This window comes from Prunus avium, chromosome 3 (assembly GCF_965620075.1).
Source record: "Prunus avium chromosome 3, drPruAviu1.hap1.1, whole genome shotgun sequence".
Classification (NCBI taxonomy): domain Eukaryota; kingdom Viridiplantae; phylum Streptophyta; class Magnoliopsida; order Rosales; family Rosaceae; genus Prunus; species Prunus avium.
In genome coordinates this window covers 34,622,373-34,646,885 of record NC_142286.1, presented here as the reverse complement: position 1 = coordinate 34,646,885, position 24,513 = coordinate 34,622,373, and the positions used below count along the sequence as shown (strand labels likewise).

Here is a 24,513-nt window from a genome sequence, read left to right as displayed (position 1 = left end):
AAAGTAGTACTTAATAATATTGCCATTTTTTTTGGGTCAAAATTAGGAACAGAAAAGGGGAAAATTCATGCACACACATAGGTTACAATGTGGGTTTGAACCCATGACCACTTATGAGCACACCAAAGGCCTAGGCCAATCCAGAACTAGCACACAAAGAGAAACTAGTTAGGTGTCAAATATAATAAATATTTTTCTGTACTTTTCTACCCTTTGTTGACACGAGTTTTCCATCCATCTATGTAGCTAGGATGTGTAACATTACGAATCACCGCATTTTAAATATTATACATATAAGGTTAGGACTGGGGGACACACATTTTTGACACACAGTATTACGTACACACGTTGTAGACTGTTAGATTAAAGCACATTCAATGGTTGTGATACTTAATGTTTTGTATTCTCTCTCCTCTGTCCTTTCCAAACTCAATTCACTTTATAATAGCTTCTTCTTGAATTTGATTTTTCAACATACAAATCTGCTTATGCTTACCAAATTGTTTGGGCTCTACATAAATTCATATGATGAGCATATATACTCCATCCAATTAGCCAGGAAAATGCGCATATAAAGAAAAAGAAGAGGAAGTCAAAGAGAACGTTTGCAGTACAAGCTTAGTGAAATGCAATTTTAGCATTAGAAGAAGCCCAAGAGAATCCCATCATCTGTGACCTAATCTTTTGTCGCTGGAGAGAATATCTAGCTTTGCAGTGTCCAGTGCACAGAATCATTTCCTGCAAGGCCTTCCCATGCTTCAGCAAGAACTTTGCTAGACTCACTTCATTCTCGCACTCTAAAAACCCCTGGATCTTTACTACCGTAAGGTTTTGTAAAAACGACTTCAAGGCTTGCGTTTGCGATTCCCAGAATTTTTCTTCCTCAGAATTGGACATTTCCCACAAATCCTTATTCCATTGCTAGTATATTTATGCATCAAAATGAGAAACCAAATTAGTTAGCTGTTGAAATTGATACTAATCAGTCAGTTTACGTGTAGATTAAGAATACAATGAATGTATTAACCAAATTAATCTCAGTTATAATACTTACTCTCCTTTCAATCTTGTAATCGTTAATAATATTGAGGGTCAGAGTGTGAAGCATGGGAGAGCTCCTGAATATGCAAGCCAATCCAGGGACATTGCTCCTGTTGAAACCCGTATGCAACTCCAAAGACTTGAGATTGTTGAATGGATGCAGATAAACCGCAAAATAATTACTGTTTGACAGAATCTGCAACAACAAAAAGCTATACATATAAGTCGTGCTCATCACTGAAATGTTACATATACATAAGAGTGACCATATAAAATTAATGACAATACTCTCTTGTCAAACTATGAATCTAAATCATGCATTCAGATAAAAATTTAACATGATCAATGGTTCAGATTCATAGTCCAGTAGTAGATTAAATTTCTTTTGCTAGGCTGTGTATCTCAATACATTACTTAAATTAACATGATCAATGGTTCATATTACTTAAATTGAAGTACCTCAATACATTGCGTATCGAGTGTCAAGCAATGGGCATGATAGAGTCCCATAAAAAGGTTGGACACACTCTGAAGCTTGGCCACACTAATATCTTCCTGGAGCAAAAAGAAACCAATGGAGGCCTCTTGCAGAGAGCTCAAATTGTCCAGAGAAGAGCTATCAGTAATAGCATTGTTTTCCCAAAGAATAATTCTAAGTCTTGGACCATCAATCTTCACCCAACTCTTATCAGCATAAGCATCAAAACACCTCACAATTCTCAACCTCTCCAATTTCCCACCCAAAACATCCAACCCTTGTAACTGAAAGCAGTTCTCCAGGGTCAAATCCTCAAGCGCCCTGCACCCAATCCGTAGGTACTTCAACCCGAAACAAGCGTCTAGGCTCAGTTTCTTGAGCATAGGGAAAGCAGACTCTCCGAACATGTCGAAGAGAGAAGGCTGGTTGTATAGGACAATGCGTGAAAGTGACAAAGAGTGGAGGGATTTGAATCCGCTCGTCATCACAGATGAAGGGGGCAATCTGAAGCCCGGGTAGCGCGATTTCAACTTGAAAATGCGGAGAGAGTCGCTGGCGATGACGCATCTAGGGAAGTTGAAATAATCCTCTGTGGCAACCTCCACGTCCAGTTCCTGCACATTGCGCCGGATGGCCAGGCGGATCAGGCCATTGAGACGGGAGAAGCTCAACCGGGAACCGAACCGAAGGATTCGAATATCGGAGTGCTTATCGCGGAGAGTCAGGACTTGCGTGATGAAGTCTGTTTCTTTGGAATTCTGAGAGAGCGATTTTGATGATGAAGAAGAATGTGGCTTTGTTGGGGCTCGAGTGAGGGTGGTGAAGTCGAGGTCCGGGAATGAGGACCAGATAGAACGCCACCGTTTTGATAAGACGCTGGTTTGGGCGACGGTTTTGATGGGTAGGAGGAAGAGGATGTGGTGGAGAACGGCATCTGGGAGGTCACTGATGCGGTCAATGCTTCTGCTTCTGTTGCTCTTCTCGCTTTCGTCATCGTCGTCAACTTGATCCTTCTGGTTGTAGAAAATGAGGAGCTTTCTTTTCTTGGCAGCGGATCTTGTTTCCATTTTGATGATTTTGTTGGGGTTTGATCTGGTTTTTACTGGTCTTTGGGTTGAGAGATTGAGTTACGTACTTTAGGGTTTGAATGGTTCAAAGGTATGAAGTGAGGTGAGAACGGGAACAGCGTTTGAGTTTGTTTCCAAGTACGATTGCAGTATTTTTAATTAATTTTGATAAATTTTTAATCCAAGCTAGTGATAATTCTACCTTATAGTTAGTTAGTTATTCATAAAAAATGAAAAATAATTATTGATAAGGCCCAAGTTTCAATTTTGGTTGAAATTAATATGGGATATATACTTGGCCTCTTTCTTGGTTATGGCTTTAAAACGCCTACCGGTATATAAGATACCAAGTAAGCTCATCGTCGCATTGTCGTGTGATGCTTTGAGCTCGAATTAGTCCAAAAAGAAACCAACACAGTTGCATTAATAAAAATAAGCTTGTCCAATTTTCACATTTGATCACAAATACATGGCACCTAAAGTGCAAACTAATAATAAATATACATTCCCCTCAAGGCAGAACATCAAAACTTAACCACTAGAATAACCATACGATTTGAACATCCTCCGATGCCCGCGGCAGTTCCTCTATTATCTTGAATTTAGCCTGCCATCCAGGTTGATTTTGTTGATAGGCTTTCCAGTTCTGCGGACAAATGTTCATTTCTTGCAAGCCTATTCCATGTTTAAGTAAAAACCTAGCAACACTTATCACAGTCTCATCTATGCCCGTAACAACGGAAAAGTCCACCTCCTTAATGTGACAAAGGAAGGAGTTCAAAGTTTGAGCTTGAGATTCCCAGAATTGCTCTTCACTCCAGAGGGCATTGTCCAACAAGATGTCGTTCCATTTCTGAAATATAATTTTATAATATGTTGTAAGCCGGATGTATTTTAAGAGTAAATGTGCGTAGTGTCAAGCCAGTGATTACAAGAGCGGCATTTGTTGTTATCTTATGGAGAGATAAGAAGTGTAAAAAATCGAAAAACGTAGAATTATGCCGAAAGTAACTTACATCATCCTGTGGTCTATGAATAGGACTTATCACAATTTTGAGCCTTTCGACTATGGGAGAGCTCTTGAATAAGCATGCTATACCCGGGAAATCCGATTTTCTCAAACCAGCAGTAATAATTTCCAAAGTCTTGAGGTTCACAAATGAAAATGGTAGACCACCTTCGAAATATTTTTTCGATAAAATCTGCTTACATAATTTATAAGCGACATAAATTTATAAGCAAAAATGGTAGACCACAAAACAGATTTATATACAGATAAACGAGGCAGATACTAATTTTTTACAACAAATATTTGGAATTACGATAGCTGGCAGAAAATATGCTATAAGTACATTTGGTTTAACAAGATATGAACTAACCTCATCTATTGTTAAAGCATCCAAGAGAGCTATCAAAATGATCATGTCTCCAAACAAGTAGATAATAAAATAGAATATGTAAACTGACCTCAAGAAACTGAAAGGATATAGTAAGTTTTTCAGCTTGGGATAATGCGGAAAGAATGACTACAGTATGAGTCTTCAATTTGGCATCATTGACTGGAAGCCAGAAGTGTACCAAACCTTTCTCAGCAACCTCATCAGCCCCCCATTGAAAAGTTTGTAGATTGGGAGCGAAAATTTTTACGCAGCTATTGCTGATGACACTTGTTAAATGAAGTTTGAAAAGCAATCTCTCTAGTCCCATTCCAGATATGTCCAGGCAAATTATTTCCATTCCGCAAACTTGTAGATCCTTGAGGTTTTCACAGAAAATTCTGAGCTGATTCATGCTTCTACAAGACTCTATAGTCAGTTTCTCAAGCAAAGGAAATGAAAAATCTGAGAATAAATCACCATACACATCGGATAAATTCACGTTAGTTAGGGACAAAGTTCGAAGTGAGCGGAGACCGCCCGCATCTCTCACATGAGAAGACGAAAACCCAAGTTCTAGTCCTAAACTTGTTGAAGGTGGCGGACCTGGACCACAAAACACGTTATTCGAACAGAACTTTAGAACTAGGTTTTCAACCCTATGTTTCACCAACCAAGGAATCCAGTCATGCAAACGAACAGAATTCCAATAACCCGAAAAAGCAAAAGACTTTATATCACAGTTTTCATGGCGGCCAGACAATACTGAGGATATAAACCTCATTGCGCTCATTTGGTGATCAAAAATTTGGCCAACGCTTTTCTTTTGAAATACCTGGGATGTGAAAGGACAGACCTCGGAGAAGTCGAGAATAGGAAAGGAATCCCACAGCGATCTCCATCTTTTCGATGTAAAACTTACTTGTGCGATGGATTTCATGGGTAAGAAGGAGAATATGTGGTTCGATATTTCATTTGGAAGATCACTGAATCTGTCCCTGCCTCGCCCATTGCGTTCGTTTTCTTCCTCTATCAGCCTTCTCTTCTTTGCAGCTTTGGTTTCCATGGTGCGAGCCGCAGATAGACGAAGACGGCAACTCTTTTTGATTCAATTGGGATTTTTAAAGGAGTTAGGGTTGTATTTAATTAGGACTAACCTCTCCGCACGCACTTCCGCACCTGTGAGAGGCTTTTTTTTTTATATAATTTTTTTTTAAATTTATTTTAGAATTAAAAAAGATAATGGGTAGTTGTGTTCCATTAATATAGGATTCATTATCTGATTTTTCTTTTCATTTTAATTTTTTTAATATGAAAAAGTGTGAATTTACCATATTATCCTCATTTAATTAATAATTTCAATTCTTAATATTTGCATTAACCAAGGGCATTTTCTGGTATTTTGAATGTTTCACCATTCTCTGCATTTTGCTTTATATATATAGATTCTAAAGGAGTTAGGGTTGTATTTAATTAGGATTCTAAATAAGTTTGCATGAACAAGGAGTCTACAAAAGTTCAAGTATTGAAGCAAATATAAAGTTCAGTTATTTGTTATCTATCTATAGATATAAATTTAATTTTGAACCTAATGATAATATTCTACCTCTATTAGTTTTTTTTTGTTGGTCGGAATGAAAAATAGGTAGGATTGGATAGGCATTGCCACCAATCATAAAACTCAAATTTTATTTTTGGTTGAAGTTAATATGGGATACTTGGACTCTTTCTTCCTTATGGCTTAAAAGCCTATAAGTAAGCTCTAGTTTCATCTTCGCATTGTATGTGAGATGCATTGAGCTAATTAGTCATGCCAAATGGAGTTGAAATTAATATTGTCCAGAACGAAACCAACAGCATTAATGAAACAAGCTTGTCTGATTTGTACATTTTGTCACAAAGGTGTGCTTAGTTGATTAAGCATGAGAGTTTGACATCCGATGACCGCGGGAGTCCCTCTATTATACTGATTTTATTACAAAAGTCCCAAGCGGGTAGGGTATAGGCTTTGTTCACACTAATAACCATTTCTTGCAATTCTCTTCCATGTTTAAGCAAAAACCTTGCAACGTCAACCACATGCACTGGATCTGCAACTCGAAGATTCGCCAGCTTTAGGTGACAAAGGAAGGGGCTCAAAGTTTGAGCTTGAGATTCCCAGAATTGCTCTTCACTGCAGCCGGCTCTGTCCAACAAGATGTTGTTCCATCTCTGAATTTAATTTTGTAATATGTTGTAAGTCAGATAACATGCTATGTTATGGAGAGGTAATTAAGAAGTGTGAAAAACATAAAAGTAGAATTATGAAAAAATTAACTTACATCATTTGCTAATCTATGAATAGAAGTTATCGCCATATTGAGTGTTTGGACAACGGGAGAGCTCTTGAATAAGCATGCTATACCCGGAACATCAGATTTGTTCAAACTAGTAACAACTTCCTAAGTCTTGAGGTTCATAAATGAATATGGTAGACCACCTTCAAAATATATTTTCGATAAAATCTGCATAGATAATTTATAAGCGATATAAATCCAGAGAACATATTTATGAAAATTTTCAGTACCATATACATGTAGGTTATATTACATATCACCCCATAGCTATACAGATCCATTGTTACCACAGATAGATCTTAAAACAAAGGCTATGTCCCACTTTCAATTTGGGGGCATTATATATGTATATTCAGTAACAGGATAAATAGATGCAACACCAGTAACAAGATATGACTACTTTGCAACTTACTTCATCTATTGTTAAAGCATCCAAGAGAGCTCGTAAATTCAAAATGATTATGCCTCCAAAGTGTTAGTAAAGTCAAAGACAAAACATAGACATCCCTAAATGGCTTGTCTACCACCTTGTTACTTTTCCTTGTTTTCATATTCCTTGTTTTAGGGATGGAAACTCTCCATGTTTCCCTCCATGTCTTGTGCATTGTTTGTAACTAATAATCACCTTGTATACTTGTATATCTAACCCTTCACTAAGTAAGAAACTCAATTGGCAGATTTGAATTCTCTGCAAAACCTATCTTGTTATACATTCTCAACTCTCTCAATTACACTATATTTGGCATGGTATCAGAGCAATCGATTTTGGTTGCCTCTGCATAACCTTGTTCTTGCCTAAATCTCTACCTATCCTTGCCCATAATTTGCTGTTATATTATTCCTACCTCATACTTTGCCTTGCCTCAAAATTGGTCTTGATCACAAGCCCTTTTTGTGCTCTTGTTTGCTGAAGTTTTAAGCTATTTCTTCCTCTACATCCTTTTATATACTTACCTCATGGGTGACACCAACGACTCCATCAACGACTCCACGGACGACTCCTCTAAAATCGACTCCACCAAGATCGACTCCACAACACCACCACCACCCCGGTCCTCTCATGACTACTCTCCAATTACTCCTGATAAGTTGGATGGGTCCAACTATCCTGCATGGTCTCGTAGTGTTCGCTTGGCCATCACTGCTCGTCGTATGGCTGGTTTCATTAATGGTAAAAAGATTGCCCCTGCCATTGATGATCCTAGCTATGAAGCTTGGGATGAAGACAACTGTTTGGTGCAGTCATGGCTCCTCAACTCCATGACCAAAAATGTACGTGCCTTATTTGATCACTGCTCAACGGCTTATGCGGTGTGGGACGCAGCTCGGAAGACATATACTGTCACACAGAATAGCTCCAAGTTGTACCAACTCCGTCGTCAGTCAGTCACCACCTCTCAAAGTGGTGAACCTGTGAATGTATTCTACGAAAAATTACACATAATATGGCAGGAAATTGACAGCCTCCGTCCCTGCAAACATACCAATCCCGATGATGTGGCTCTTCACCAACAAGCACTTGAGGTGGAACGTGTGTACGATTTTTTGGGAGGACTCGATCCCAACTTTGATTCCGTTCGTAGTCGGATTCTTGCCATGAATCCGCTTCCAGCAGTCATTGAAGCTTATGCACTAGTGGTAGAAGAAGATAATCGCCAATCTTCCATGCTTGGCGGTGGGAGTGCAATGGCGGTCAAGCCATATCGGCCACCACACCGTACGTCCTCCGGACTTCCCCCCCGGGGTCCCAAAACTGACAATGCAAAGGGAACTGAGAAGTGCACTCATTGTGGTGGTGATCATCTTGTTGAGAAGTGCTTCAAGCTTCATGGTTATCCTGAGTGGTGGGATGCTTTCAAATCCCGCAACAAAACACCCAAGGCAGCATGTGTTATAACTACCGATGCCTCTCCATCTTCCACCCTACTCTCCGACTCCGAATCAGGTACACAACCCACTACATGGATAATTGACACAGGTGCCACTGATCATATGACTTTTGACTCTACTATGTTTTCCACAATATCTTCTAAGTCTCGTCATCCTTACATCACTAGTGCCAATGGAGTCCCCTCTAATGTTGCTGGTGAAGGAACTATATCACTTTCCCCTTCCTTATCTTTATCTCATACACTACTTGTTCCCTCCATCAATTGCAATTTGCTGTCTGTTGGAAAATTACTTGACTCACATAACTGTTATGCCACATTCTATCCTTCCCATTGTCTTTTTCAGGACCTCACGACTCACGCGACGATTGGGCATGGTAAACGAAGAGGGGGGTTGTATTCCTTGACGGTCTCTTCACCACCAAGGGCAGCTCATACTCAAGGTTCCAGCTCACAAGCTCGCAATCAACATCAGATTTGGCTTTGGCATCGTCGTCTAGGACATCCATCCTTTGGCTATCTTCAACGTTTGTTTCCGTCTTTGTTTCGTGGCCTAGATCATTCTCAGTTTCAGTGTGAAACCTGTGTATTGGCCAAAAGCCATCGAACTGTTTTTCCCTTAAGTGATAATAAAACGGAATTCCCTTTTGATTTGGTTCACTCTGATGTTTGGGGTCCTGCTAAAGTTTCTTCCAATGGCAAAAGATGGTTTATTACATTTATTGATGATTGTACTCGCATGACTTGGGTATATTTACTAGCTCATAAAAGTGACGTTTCCGCTGCAATCCGTGAATTTCATGCTATGATTACCACACAGTTCCAAGCTTCCATCAAAGTATTCCGGTCTGATAATGGTGGGGAATATGTGAACAATGTCTTGGCACATTTCTTTCGAGACCAAGGCATCATTCATCAAACCTCCACATCTTTCACTCCGCAACAAAATGGTGTCGCAGAGCGAAAGAATCGACAATTACTTGAGGTTACTCGTGCTTACATGCTGGATAAATCGGTCCCTCACTACTTATGGGGACATGCCCTTCTTTCTGCAGTATATGTAATTAATCGAGTGCCGAGTAGTGTTTTGAAGTTTGAAACTCCACTGAACACCTTGGCTCGTCATGTCTCTCTTCCTACAGTCCTCAAGCTGCCTCCTCGCATATTTGGTTGTGTTGTATATGCTCATGTTCCATCTCATCAAAGAAGTAAGCTGGACCCTTGTGCCATTCGATGTGTGTTCGTTGGGTATGGATCAACTCAAAAGGGATACAAGTGTTACCATCCTCCTACTCGTAAGCTCTTTGTCACTATGGATGCCACATTTCATGAAGATTTATCCTACTTTAAAGCTGCTATGCCCCCTTCTCTTCAGGGGGAGAGAAGGAATGAAGAGAAGGAAGAAAAGGAAGAAAATATCCAAGTCTGTGACAAAACGACCGGTCGCAACCCAGAAGCGATCGGTCGCTTTCCTGAAACGACCGGTCGCACTGACCACAGCGACCGGTCGCATTGCTCCAGCGATGATGAAGATCGACTCTGTGACAAAACGACCGGTCGCAACCCAGAAGCGACCGGTCGCTTTCCTGAAACGACCGGTCGCACTGACCACGACCGGTCGCCTTGCTCCAGCGATGATGAAGATCGACTCTGTGACAAAACGACCGGTCGTAATCCAGAAGCGACCGGTCGTCGTGACAAAACGACCGGTCGCACAGAATCCAGCGACCGGTCGCCAAGCACCAGTGAACTTCAAAATTTGGACATCGATGAAGGTATTGGAAAATTGTCGTTCTTATTTGGTGAAGATCCCGGAGGAGACAATTCAAATGGTTGCTGCGATCAACAACAAAATACAACCCCTTCTTCTCAACCATCGGACCAGTCGTCTCGTGATGAGGAAACACTTGAGGTAATTCCCGAAGCACCTAATGCTATACCATACACTCTCCCACCTAGGACCACTAGAGGAAAACCCAAGCCTCAATATTGTCCTGACCTTACTGCCAAATCTAAATATCCCATTAATAACCATGTTTCAACTCATAGATTGTCAAAGTCATATGCATCATTTGTCAATCAATTATCTACTGTATGTGTTCCAAATAAGTGGCAGGATGCTATAACAGATTCCAGATGGGCTGAAGCAATGGCGATTGAAATGGAAGCTCTGGAAAAGAATTCTACATGGGAAATGGTCCAGTTGCCACAAGGGAAGAAACCAGTTGGATGTCGGTGGATATACACCATTAAATACAAAGCTGATGGATCCATAGATCGATACAAAGCTCGATTAGTGGCCAAAGGGTATACACAAACATATGGAATTGACTACCAAGAGACATTTGCACCTGTTGCCAAGATCAATACCGTACGTGTTCTCATGTCATTGGCTGCAAACCTTGATTGGCCACTTTTGCAGTATGATGTAAAGAATGCATTTCTTCACGGGGAATTGCAAGAAGAAGTGTATATGGAACCACCACCAGGGATCTCCATGGCACTTGGTCCCAACACCGTGTGCAAGCTGAGAAAATCATTATACGGGCTAAAGCAGTCACCACGAGCCTGGTTTGGAAAATTCACAGATTCTATGAAGCGCTTTGGGTACACTCAGAGCCACTCGGATCACACTTTATTCTTAAAGCGTCGTGGTGACAAACTTACGGCCCTTATCATCTATGTTGATGATATGGTGGTTACCGGTAATGACAATGAAGAAATGAAGAATCTGCAGAAGCTCCTTGCTAGTAAATTTGAGATGAAGGAATTAGGTGAGTTACAATATTTTCTTGGCATAGAAGTTGCTAGATCAACACATGGCATATTTCTATCCCAACGAAAATATGTGTTAGACTTGTTAACAGAAACTGGAATGCTTGATTGTAAGCCAGCTGACACACCTATTGAGCAGAACCACAAGTTAGGGATGTATCCAGACCAAGCACCCACTGACAAAGAAAGGTATCAAAGATTGGTTGGGCGACTGATTTATCTATCACACACACGCCCCGACATAGCTTATGCTGTGAGTATGGTGAGTCAGTTTATGCATCAACCAAGTGAGGCACACATGAATGCAGTAACTCGGATCATGAGGTACTTGAAGGCTGCCCCTGCCAAAGGGTTGATATTCTCCAAACATACACATATGAACCCAGAAGGATACACAGATGCGGATTGGGCAGGATCCATCACAGATAGACGTTCTACTTCTGGATACTTTACATTTGTGGGGGGCAACTTAGTCACTTGGAGAAGTAAGAAGCAAAAAGTTGTGGCTAGATCAAGTGCTGAAGCAGAATTTAGGGGAATGGCTCAAGGAGTTTGTGAATTGCTCTGGTTACGGAAATTACTGAAGGATCTGGGAATTAAACCATTGAAAGCTACAAACTTGTACTGCGACAATAAATCAGCTATCGAGATAGCACATAACCCAGTACAACACGACCGTACCAAACATGTGGAAGTCGACCGACACTTCATCAAAGAGAAACTAGAAAGGGGTATAATCAAGTTTCCATTTGTAAACTCGGAAAACCAACTTGCTGACATCTTGACGAAGGCCGTATCAAGTAAAGTTTTCCATGACTCACTGGACAAGTTGGGCATGCGTGATATCTTTGCACCAACTTGAGGGGGAGTGTTAGTAAAGTCAAAGACAAAACATAGACATCCCTAAATGGCTTGTCTACCACCTTGTTACTTTTCCTTGTTTTCATATTCCTTGTTTTAGGGATGGAAACTCTCCATGTTTCCCTCCATGTCTTGTGCATTGTTTGTAACTAATAATCACCTTGTATACTTGTATATCTAACCCTTCACTAAGTAAGAAACTCAATTGGCAGATTTGAATTCTCTGCAAAACCTATCTTGTTATACATTCTCAACTCTCTCAATTACACTATATTTGGCACAAAGAAGTATATGAGAAAATAGAACTGACCTCAAGAATGTGAAAGGACACACTAAGGTTTTGAACTTGGGATAAGGCGGAAAGAAAATTGACTGCAGCATGAGTCTTCACTTTGTGAAATTGGACTAGTAACCGTTGATGTATGATGCCTTTTCTGAGGTTTGGAAAGTTTTGGATCAAACTTTTCTCAGCAATGTCATTATGCTCCCAATGAAAAGTTAGTAGATTGGGAGCGACAATATTAACCAAATTTTCACTGTTTTCACTGAGTCTAAAACAAAGTTAGACAATCAAACTCTCTAGTTTCATTCCAGATATGTCAAGGTTTACTAGAATTTTGCAAACTTGTAGATCCTTGAGGTTTGCAAGGCAAATTTTGAGAGGATTCGTTCTTCTACAAGAATTTATAGTTAGTTCCTCAAGCAAAGGAAATGAAGAATCTGAAAAGAAATCACCATCCACATTTGAGAAATTCACCTTAGTTAGGGACAAAGTTCTAAGTGAGCGGAGACCGCCCGTATCCCTAACATAATAATAAGAAGAAAACCTAGATTGTTCTTCTGAAGTTGTTTGGGGTTTTGGGGGTGGGTGACCTGGAAAATTAGTACTTTCCAATGTGAGACTTTTCAGTGAATCACACTCAAACAAACACTGAGGTATAGTAAAATCACACATCCGCCTCGACCAGACTTTGAGAACTAGTTTTTCAACCCTATATTTCAACAGCCAAGGCATCCAATCATGCAACCAAGCATAAATCACATAACCCGCCAAAGCAAAAAACCTTATATTAGAGTTTTCATGGCGGCGAGACAATACTGAGGATATAAATCTCACTACTTTAAGTTGTTGATCATAAATTTGGCCAACGCTTTTGTTTTGAAAGAACGGGAAGGTGAGAGGACAGACCTCGGAGAAGTCAAGAATAGGAAAGGAAGCCCATAGAGATCTCCACCTTTTCGATGTAGCACTTACTTGTGCGATGGATTTCATGGGTAAGAAGGAGAGTATGTGGTGCGATATTTCATCTGGAAGATCACTATCTGTCCCTGCGTCGCCCATTGCGTTTGTTTTCTTCCTCTATCAGCCTTCTCTTCTTTGCAGCTCTGGTTTCCATGGTTTGGGACCTGAGAAACGTGAGACGGCAACTCTTTTTTATTTAGGGGAGCATTCAATTAGGGTTGTGGATTTTAAGAAGTCTGCAGGATGAAGGAGTTTAAGAAAGTTTGAGTATAATCAAAGTTATTGAAGGAAATATATAAAGTCGTGTATTTGGGAAGTTTAGGGGGTGTATTCAATTAAGATTTTAAAAGAGTTAAATGGAGTTATTAAGTTTATAGAGTTCAATATATTTCAATTGATTTCTATAAACTCCACATAGAGTTTGATTGAATTCCTAGATTGATTTTAATGGTGTTCATTATAGTTTTATCATAGATTTTAAAAGAGTTTATTAGAGTTCTAAAATGTTTTCTTTTTCTTTTTTTTGGGGGCTATTTATCATGTCTCTCTAATTTTTCGTCGTCCATTTCCTCTTCTTCTTTATAATGTTACTAGATAATACATGCAATCTTTATTAGTTCACAGGAAAAAAATTATATATGAAGATAATTTTTTCTTTTTTATTTTGGCATAGACTAGATATATATAGATATTGTACAAAACAAGAAAAAGAATGGCAAAATATATATATATACATTAACAGCAACAAAAAAAAAAAATAATAACAGCAATCCTAAACCCTATATATGATAAAATAGAATAATAATGTTCTTCCTCGATTTCTTCATTCCATAGTACTTCATCTACTTCTTCCATCTCCATTAATAATGTTACTAGATAATACATGCAATCTTTAATTAGTTCATAAGGAAATATATATATATATATATATATAGTACATTGATAAAGAAGGGAAACGCAGAACAAAAAAAAAAGGATGATTGTAGATGAAGAAGGTATCGACATTTGATGAACAGCAACAACAACAAAAAAGGATGATGTAGAAAAAGTACATAAACAAAAAAAAAACACAGAAACCAAAAAAAAAAAAAAGGAAAAGTAGAAACAGCAATTGCTTGGATATATGACGGCAACAATAACTATTCAACTATTCATACATGATGTGTGTCGAATACAAGCAATAGCAATTGCTTGGATATATGATTATGTATAGCAACATCAATTATTCAAGCACTGGAAAGCGTAGAAAAAGAGAAGAGATTTTTTACCTCCACTTGACAAGCACACACATTCAAGGACTGGAAAGCGTAGAGCACGTTCAAAGTTTCTAGGGTTCACATAAGATTTGTCAAAGCCTTTTGTATTTATACTTACCACTTTATTTTCTAACGAAATCGAGCAACTTATTAATTCCTTCAAAATAAATTACTTTTTGAATACACCTAAATTTCGTTTGACTTTTAAAAAGTCATAATTGAATACACCTAGATTTTGATGTATTTTTTTAATATCAATTGAAATCTGAATTGAATACACCCAAATTTTTAAACTCTTTTAAACTCTTTTAAAATCTTAATTGAATATACACCCCCCTTAGAGTGAATTTTAGACAATGAAAAAAAGAGTGCTGCTAAAGGAACTCTAAAATTAATTGAGTATACTCTAATATTTTAATTAAAATGTAAAATTAACTAAGTACACCCTATTTAATTACCAAAAATACCCCTGTTACACCCTAATACACTATCACACAACACCCTTTTAAACAAATACTAACCATTAAATTAATCTAATAAATTCTAATAAGTCCACGTCACCATAATTTTATTAATCTAAAACTCATCTATCATTTGCACCTTCTTAGCCAATACTTATGAAATAAAAAATAAAAAAATTTAAATGTTCCAGTAATAACTACCTCCTTCCCTACCCAGCCTCCTCACTGCCAGCCATCGCTGCCGCCACTCACTATCTCCACTATCAGCCATGGGCCCCGCCCCTCACTCTCTTTTCTTATCTCACACAGACCTTCCTCATTAGTTCCTACAGTTGATAACCAATTACAGTACTTGTGGCGAATTATTAGTGATTAGAATTTGATAAAGTTATTCCCTATTACAGAATTGGTAAGCTTTATTTCATAGAAATCGGAATTGGATTATCACTAGAGGGTTGTTTTGGAGTTAGGAGAGATTCCTAATGATGGAGGACTTCAATTCGTAGGCCTTGTTGAGAGTCCATCATCCAAAATTCAGAGAGAGAGAGAGATAGAACCACATGGCTGGTTGGCAATGGGTAAGGAGGTTGGGTCGGAAGGGTGTTTATGTTTGATGAGACATTATTTATTTATTTTTATTTCAAAAGTATTGGATACAATGCAAATTGTGAGTTTATAACCGTTTTGGTTATTTTATATTAGGGGAAATTAATAATTTAATAAATAGCTTGTTTAGCAGCACTCTAAATTACTTGCTTACGAAAGGAGAATAGAAATGGGAGAAAAGGGAGTGATTTCCATTTCAGGTCAGTCCCTTGTTTACTAACACTCTAGGAATCAAAGACAACATGGACCCCACATAAAATTAGTAATGTGATTACTGATTTTGTTTACTAACACCCTATAGGAATCAAAGACCGCATGGACCCCACATAAAATTAGTAATGTGATTACTGATTTTGGAGGAATGAGATTACTGATGAGGGATGTGGTATTGGAGAAGTGTGAACAGGAATCAACTTTTCATACCAAAACTACTCTCATATTTTTTTATGATAACACAAAAATACCCCCTTCTCTCTCTCACATCACCATCTGCAGGCCCTCCATCTCTCTCTCATGGCCATATTCTTCTTCTATTACAAATCTTTTTTTTTTCTTTCCTTTTTTGCTATAGAATGTTGCATGCAACAAATTATTATATTGAATTTTACCTTTTGTCTATAATTTTATGTATTTAGACATATTGAAAATAAATAATTAAACCTATAAAATTTGATTATTTTTTATAAAAATTAAATTAAATTCATTAGAAAAATTATGTTGCTAGTTGAACAAAATAAATTTGTTTTGTGTAAGGGCATTTTCGTAATCAAATTGGTTTTGATTTCAATTATTGACATTAGTATACGGTTTTAATGGGAATCCATTTTATTTTCATTCTATTTCTTGACCGTTAGTAAACAACTTAATTGGAATGCACGACTCCGATTCCTAATTACTCCAATTATTGCTTATCCCAAATCCTAATTAGTAAACATACCCTTAACAAATATAAAGGGAACGCCAAATTTATGAATCGATAATATGTGCAAAATGACAACACCATGTGGGACCTAGGAAATAAAACTTAATTAGTTAAGGTGCTTAACAAAAATTAAAACTTAATTTGTGTTGAGATTTACGAGTCCATGCCTGTGGAAATTGTTGGTATTGTCCCACATTGAAAAGTTAAGGGACTTTTCATAAAAATAAAAATAAAAAAAGTTAAGGGACTTATCATGAGTTTATAAGGAGTAGGGCTACTCCCCCATTGCCTTCCTTCATGTTATCAGAGCGGGTTTGATCACCTATGAAGTCCAACGGGCCCTTCCCTTATAATTTAGACTATCACTTGTATTATAAAAAATAAAAACTAAAAAAAAAACCTTTCCAAAATTTATAATTGATAACATCTTTGCCACATTCCCTCTCTATTGTTGAAAGTTAATTTTCTTACAAAATATGAATGTTGAAGTTTTTGTAATTTCGGCCCCTTGCAACACAAACGAGAAACCTTCCAGCAGTCATGCAATTTTTATGAATAAATAATAAGATGGGAAGGAAGGGCTTTCACCCAACACTTTAGGAGCAACTGATTTTAGTTTTAAAAATCTACACCTTGCAAGTATTGTAAAAGGAAATACCAAATACGCATCGTTTCCCTTGTTTGAGATTTCGCAGAGCTTGAGATAAATTGGTTCATTTAACTGCTCTTCAGAGTTTCTCTTCTGAGAGTAAGCAAAAAGATATTAAGCAACATACATAGAACATCAAAACTACATATCAGCAGTTTTGACATCAGTCGATCCCCGAGAAAGTCCCTCTATTATACCAATCTTATCCTTCCAAGCTGCTACATCAGAGGCTTCGTAGTACCGCAGAGTAGTAATTATCATTTCCTGCAAGTTTTTTCCATGTTCAAGCAAGAACCTTGCTATGCTAATCACACCCTCATGCCCCATATTTTGGAAAACCCTAATCTTCACCACCTTCAGGTGGCATAGGAAGGGACTCAGGGTTTGAGCTTGAGCATCCCAGAATTGCTCTTCAGTGCAGTGGCCATTGTCCAACAAATTGTTGTTCCATTTCTGAATTACAATTTACAATTAATATGTCTATGAGTCAGATATATATATACAGAGAGCTTTTATTAAGGGACACCCTTGTAGGACCCACTTTGCATTGTATTTCACTAATCCAAACTGTCTATTTTGTAGATATTCACTCAGAGATATAAAAGACGTGTAAATATGTGTAGGGCCTAATTAAGAAGTGTAAACAACATATATAAAAGAACAGATATGCCAAAACTTACATTGCCTGGCGCACAATAAGACTTTATCTCAATTCCAAGAGTGTGGACTACTGGAGAGCTCTTGAATAAGCATGCTATACCTGGGATGTGAGATTTGCTCCAACTTGTATCAATTTGTAAGCTCTTGAGGTTTATAAATGAACATGGCAGACCACCGAATTCAAAATATCTTTCTGATAAAATCTGCATAGATAAATAAGCAGCATAAATCTACAGAACACATTTTTGGAAGTTCCCAGTACAATATACATGTCGATTATAAATCGTATATCTAGCATAGCTAGGCAAAATCATAAACTTTTACCACATATTTGATAAGTTTCATGAAAGAAGAAAGTTTCAGACAATGTAAGAATTGTTACAAAATGTGCGGCTGCTAATGCTTTTATATACAGTCAAAGAAATCCTAGGGCAAAGTATATTCTTTATCCTTTGTCAAAGATGCTTGCTAAGCTGCTGCCAGATTGGTGCTGGGTGTGCTGATCACTCTCAAGATAAACATAGGTGTGTTCAGTAATCATTGAGGTGTGTTATTAATATTGATCTTTAACAAGTTAAGATTATGTGTATCCAAAACAAGCTAGTAGATTAAAGAAAACAGATAGGTAAACTCACCTCAAAAATTTCAAAGGATAGCCGAAGGTTTTGAACTTGGGATACTGAGGAAAAAAGATTTACTGTACTATGAATCTTAATTCCTTCGACAGTGAACGGATAATATATGTCAGCTTTCCGGAGGATCGGAAAGCTCTGGATCAAACATTTCCCAGAAAAGTTGTTACTTGCCCAATAAAAAGTTTGTAGATTGGGAGCAAAAATGTTAACACAGCATTCTCCGAAACACTGGGTGAATTTCAAAGTCTCTAGTCTCATTCCAGATATGTCCACGCTATTCATCTTCAAGACACCGAAAACTTGTAGATCTTTAGGCCATTTCCAGCAGCCCCCTAGGGCAAGGGCTGGGGGGGGGGGTAAAAGGCCAAAACCCATTTCCAGCAACAAAAGCTAGCCCGGGCAACTGCTGGGGTCCACCAGCCTGGGCTGGCCCGAAGGCGCTGCTGATGTCATCCACTACAGTGGCGCTACAGTGCTCCGCTACAGTGATTCTACAGTGCTCCACTACAGTGCCGCCAACAGCTCTCTGCCAAGTGTTGCGTTCTGGGCTCTCCGATCAGAATTTTTCCTCCAATCCAACGGCAGCCAATTTTTGTGCAATAAAAAAATGAAAAAAAATCGAAATTTTTTTAAAAAAATATCCAAAAATTATGTAATTTTTTTTTTCTATAAATACCTACCAAAACTCTTCACTTTCAACACCAAATCCTCATATATTTTCTTCTAATTCTACTATTATTCACTTTTTACTCAAGTACAAGTACGAACCCAAAAATTTTATCCGAAAATATTGTCCAAATTAATTGTTTAGGTAAACAAATTTGTGAAAAAAACAAAAAATTGATTAGTGCTTGCCCTTTGCCCGGGCAAAGGCTGGAAGTGGAACTTACTTTTTACAAGGGCAAATACTATTCACGTGAATAGTGTCAGCCTTAGGCCCCCCTTGCCATGGCAAGGGTTTGATTGCTGGAAGTGCCCTTAAGGTTTGGACAACAAATTTCGAGATGAGGCTTTCCAACACAAGAGCGTATAGTCAATTTCTCAAGGAAAGGGAATGAAGAATCTGAAAATAAATCACCATCCGAGAAATCCACGCCAGTTAGAGACAAAGTGTGAAGCTTGCGGAGACCGCTGGTACCCTTAACATAAGAAAACCAAACCGGATGCTGCCATCGGTCTTGATTTCTTGGGGGTTTGGGTTCATATCTAAAACTGCCTGTCAATGTGAGACTCCTCAGTGAATCACACTCCAATAAGGAAGGCAAATCAAACGCGTCGGGACAGAACCAAATATGGAGAACAAGTTCTTGAACCCTATGCTTCACCAGCAAAGGGATCCAATAATGAAACCATTGAGTTTTCAGATAACCCTCCAAACGTAAAAACTTTATACTAGAGTTTTCATGGCGATGAGACAATTAATACTGAAGATACTGTTCTTTTAACTTGTTCATCATAATCTTCCCTCGCCTTAGAGTCCTTGATCATCCAACCATGAGAAAGCTCGGAGAAGTCGAGGATAGGAAAAGAAGCCCATAGATATCTCCACTTTTGAGATAAAGCACTTGTTCTTGCAACAGATTTGGTAGGTAAGAAGGAGAGTATGTGGTGCGCTATATCATCTGGAAGGTCGCTCAACCTGTCCCTGCCTCGTCCGTTGCGTTTGTTTTCTTCCTCAATCAGCCTTCTTTTCTTTGCAGCTCTGGTTTCCATGGCTTAGGGCAACCCTGTAAAGAGACGGCTACTTCTTCTTTATTTTATTTACCCTTTGCTTTACCAAATAAATTTTATTGGAAGTATGAGAATGAACGAAGTTTGGGGCCTTCGGTGTAACTATAGTTTTGGGCCTTTTGGGTCCCTTTGTAACGATTTTTTTTAGGAAGGAAAAAAAATTGTTATCAACCAAACAAAACATACCAGATCTTATAGCATGAACTGCATCTTCACAATGGATTCTGAATAAATTTCCGTTGGATTTGATCTCTCAACTTTAAGAGTTAGCATTAGCATCTCCAAAAGGAAACGTCAAATTTGAATACGGTGAGACTTTGAATAAAAGAGTGGAGTTTGAAAAACGTTTAAGCGAAAATTCTACAATCTGAACGCCAGATTTTATGAATTCATAATGTCATTGTCAAATTTCCTCTATGTTATTGGAAGTTAATACTTTTCTTACACAACAAGAATGATTCGGCCCCTTTACACAAACCAGAAACATTCCCAACTTTAGTTTGAAAATTCTACTACTTGCAATTATTGTAAAAGGAAAACCAAATATGCATCGCTTTCCTTGTTTGAGATTTGGCAGCTTGAGATAACCTAATTAGCAATTAAGTATGAGAATTTGACATTAGTCAATCCCGAGGGAGTCCCTCTATTATACCAATGTCATCCTTCGTCCAAGCAGCTGGTATATCAACTGGAATATAGTAGTCTTTGTATTTTTGTAGAACAAAAATCATTTCTTGCAAGTCCTTTCCATGGTTCCAGCAGAAACCTTGCTATGTTAATCACACCCTCATGCTTCATATCTTTGAGATTCTGAATTTTCACCACCTTTAGGTGACATAGGAAGGGGACTCAGACTTTGAGCTTGAGCTTCCCAGAATTGCTCTCCACTTTTTAGATAAAGCCAGCAACCTATTTTAGTTTTAACAATCCTACAACTTGCAAGTATATTGTTAAAGGAAAATATCAAATATATGCATCGCTTGAGATAAGTTGGTTTGTTTAACTTCTTTCTCTTCTGAGAGTAAAGCAAAAAGATAGTGGTGACATACATTACTTCAAAACCTAATCAGCATTTTACGCATGAGATTTTGACATTAGCCGATCCCCGAGGGAGTCCCTCTATTACAACAATAATTTTATCCTTCCAACCAGGTACACAGTAGGCTTGGGGATATTCCGGAGCAATAATCATTTCTTGCAAGTTCTTTCCATGTTCAAGCAAGAACCTTACTATGTTAATCACACGCTCGTGGTCAATGTCTCTGGTGGGAACCCAAATTTTCACTACCTTTAGGTGACATAGGAGGGGATTCAGAGTTTGAGCTTGAGCTTGCCAGAATTGCTCTTCAGTGTAGTGGCCATTCAACAAATAATTGTCCCATTTCTGAATTAAAATTTACAATATGTTTGTGAGTCAGATTATACACCTATATATATATAAAGTAAATATTCGTAGGTACTAGTTAAGAAGTTTGAACAACATAAAATAAGAAATATGCCAAAACTTACATCACCGTCTGGTCCACGAGAACGGTTTATCCGAATTCCGAGTTTGTGGACGACCGGGGAGCTCTTGAATAAGCATGCAATACCTGGGATATCAGATTTGCTCAAACTGGTACTAATATATAAGGTCGTGAGGTTCTTGAATGAACATGGTAGACCTCCGAGTTCAAAATATATATTTGATAAAATCTGCACACATAAGTAAGCAGCATAAATATATATTTTACCACATATTGATCTTTAAAAAAAATTGAAATTATTGTTTCTCCAAACAAGTAGTTAAAGAAAACAGAAGCTAAACTCACCTTAAAAATCTGAAGGTATAGACTAAGGTTTTGAACTTGGGAGAATGCGGAAAAAAGATTGACTGCACACTGAGTCTTCATTCTAGTGAATGGGAAGTGATAATTTATTTGAGCTGTCCGGAGGATCGGAAAGCTCTGAATCAAACCTTTCACAGCAAAGTTGCTACCTACCCAACAAAAACTTTGTAGATTGGGAGCAAAAATATTAACACACGATTCATTGAAACGCATATCTTTGAAACAATTGTTGATTTTCAAAGTCTCTAGACTCACTCCAGATATGTCCAGGCTATTCATCCTCCTGATTCTGTAAAGTTGTAGATCTTTGAGCTTCGGGCAACATATTTTGAGATGAATTATTCCAACACAATCGTCTATAGTCAATTTCTCAAGGAAAGGGAATGAAGAATCTGAAAATAAATCATCATCCGGGAATTCCACGTCAGTTAGAGACAAAGTGTGAAGGTTGCGGAGACCGCTGGTGGCCTTAACATAAGAAGATGAAAACTGAAGGAAAGGGCTTTTGCCTTTCAATGTGAAACTCCTTAGTGAATCACACTGCAATAAGGGACGAGGAAAATCAAGCATGCCAATACCGGACAAGATATGGAGCACAAGTTCTTCAACCTTATGCTTCACCAGCCAAGGAATCCAATCATGCAACCACTGAGCTTTCAGATAACCTTTAAAACCAAAAAACTTTATATTAGAGTTTTCATGGCGGCGAGACAGTACTGCAGATATTATATCCTCTGTCAACATACTGTCTGTCATCCAAGGATCAGAAACCTGGGAGAAGTAGAGGATAGGAAAACAAGCCCATAAATATCTCCACCTTTTAGATAAAACACTCGTTCTTGCAACGGATGTGGTAGGTAAGAAGGAGAGTATGCGGTGCGCTATATCATCTGGGAGATCGCTCAACCTGTCCCTGCCTCCTCCAATATTGCGTTTTTTTCCTTCCTCCATCAGCCTTCTCTTCTTTGCAGCTCTAGTTTCCATGATTTAGGGTAAGACCTGATAAGCGGCAGCTTCCTCTTTATTTTGTTTACCTTTTGCTTTACCAAAGAAATTTTATTGGAAGTTCTTTCTTATACCACAAGAATAGACGAAGTTTTGGGCCCTTGGGTCAGTTTGAACGAAAATTATTTTTCTTATTCTTTTTCTTTAAATTATTTTTTTTGGGTTTTATCACAAATGGTTCCTGAGGTTGGCGAAATTATCACCTTTGGTCCTTTATGTTTTTTTTCTGACATTATTGGTCCTCTATGTTACACCTCACACATCAATTTGGTCCTGCCTTTTAGGTTTTGTCAAAATTTCTATTAAATTGATGACGTGTCACGTATGTGGTGCCCACATATCCAATGAGATAATGACATGTGGATCTAAATAAAAAAATATTTTTTAGGTTTAACATTTAAAATCTAAAAAAATTAGAAAACTTAAATAAAAAATTAAAACTGCAACTTTGCAACTCTCCCCCTCCGTCCCTTCCCCTCATTCCCCTTCTGTCTCTCACCCTCTCTTTTTCTCTAGCCCCACCTGAGAAAGGACGAAATTAACCAAAATTTAAATGAGAGAGAGAGAGAGAGAGAGAGAGAGAGAAAACACAGGGAGAGAAGGGAAGAAGAGGAAGAGGAGGGAGAGAGAGGCAAAGAGCGGATCTACCCCCGAGGGGGAAGGGTGATGCTGACATGTATTTTTGTTTTTGTTTCAGTTTTAATCTTTTTTATTTATAAAAAGACTTAATTTTCTTTTTAAAAAGGATTTTAAGTTTTAAAATATATCATATATATTGTATTTAAAGCCACGTGGCATTATGATGTGCCACATCATCAATTTAACAGAAATTTTGAAGGAACCTAACGACATGACCAAATTGATGTGTGAGGTGTAACATAAATGACCAATAATGTTGACCAAATGTGATAATTTCGCCAACCTCAAGGACCATTTGTGATAAAAACCCTATTTTTTTGCCAAAGTTAGGAAGGAAAGGGGGGAGAAATTCACACACACGAAGGTAGATGGGGTTTTGAATCCAGAACCACTTGAAAGCAAGCCAAAGACCTGGGCCAATCCAACTAACACCCCACTCGTGAAAATTTATTTTCTTCTTAGGAACAAAAAAAATTGTCATTAACACATAACAGATCTTATAACATGAACTGCATATTTCAAAATGGCTTCTGAAGAAATTTCCAATATTGGATTTGATCTCTCAACTTTTAAGACATTAGCATCTCCAAAAGGAAACGTCGAATGCAAAACTCAAATATGAATAGAATGAGTTACGTCGTAATTTGGCATATTGCAGAATATTTCTCACCATTCAAATTTATCCATTCGTTCTTTTTTTTTTTTTGTGTTTAATTAACTTTGCACTGTAGTTTTACATAAAACAGTACAGCTACAGGCACCAACTCAAATCCCAACTTTTAGTTACCAACTGATGTGGCGCACCAACTCAAATCCCAACTTTTAGTTACCAACTGATGTGGCGTATCAACGTGGCAATACATGTCAACTGCCACCCCAATAATTTTTTTTTGGGCTTAAGAATTTACCATTCCATTAACCACATAATTGGATCTTTGTCTCCAATGATGCCTACATCCCCGACATTGTCCGGACATAGCAACGCCTCTTTCATAACATCGTCTCCTCCACCATCAGACTAACACCGTCGTCTAACCACCGGTTTCTCGACCAT

At 38.1% G+C, this 24,513-nt stretch overlaps 4 protein-coding genes across 4 annotated transcripts; all 4 read right to left on the bottom strand.

Moving 5' to 3' along the window:
- Positions 1–618: 618 nt before the first annotated feature.
- LOC110754470 (Protein with RNI-like/FBD-like domain) lies at positions 619–2,586 on the bottom strand. The gene is made up of 3 exons (XM_021955538.2): positions 1,501–2,586; positions 1,055–1,237; positions 619–921 (listed from the first exon to the last, which is right to left on the bottom strand). The coding sequence occupies exons 1-3, from the start codon at positions 2,584–2,586 to the stop codon at positions 619–621; spliced, it is 1,572 nt and encodes a 523-aa protein (XP_021811230.2).
- A 538-nt stretch (positions 2,587–3,124) lies between these two features.
- Positions 3,125–5,028, bottom strand: LOC110754469 (putative F-box/FBD/LRR-repeat protein At4g03220). Its single transcript, XM_021955537.1, has 3 exons — positions 4,054–5,028; positions 3,603–3,788; positions 3,125–3,439 (listed from the first exon to the last, which is right to left on the bottom strand). Exons 1-3 carry the CDS (start codon positions 5,026–5,028, stop codon positions 3,125–3,127), a joined length of 1,476 nt encoding a protein of 491 aa, XP_021811229.1.
- A 12,073-nt stretch (positions 5,029–17,101) lies between these two features.
- LOC148296012 (putative F-box/FBD/LRR-repeat protein At4g03220) lies at positions 17,102–19,968 on the bottom strand. The gene is made up of 5 exons (XM_088250673.1): positions 19,690–19,968; positions 19,203–19,574; positions 18,256–18,537; positions 17,641–17,823; positions 17,102–17,413 (listed from the first exon to the last, which is right to left on the bottom strand). Exons 1-5 carry the CDS (start codon positions 19,966–19,968, stop codon positions 17,102–17,104), a joined length of 1,428 nt encoding a protein of 475 aa, XP_088106799.1.
- Positions 19,969–21,052: 1,084 nt separating this feature from the next.
- On the bottom strand, positions 21,053–22,799 carry LOC148296011 (putative F-box/FBD/LRR-repeat protein At4g03220). Its single transcript, XM_088250672.1, has 3 exons — positions 21,944–22,799; positions 21,496–21,578; positions 21,053–21,370 (listed from the first exon to the last, which is right to left on the bottom strand). The coding sequence occupies exons 1-3, from the start codon at positions 22,797–22,799 to the stop codon at positions 21,053–21,055; spliced, it is 1,257 nt and encodes a 418-aa protein (XP_088106798.1).
- Between the last annotated feature and the right edge of the window lie 1,714 nt (positions 22,800–24,513).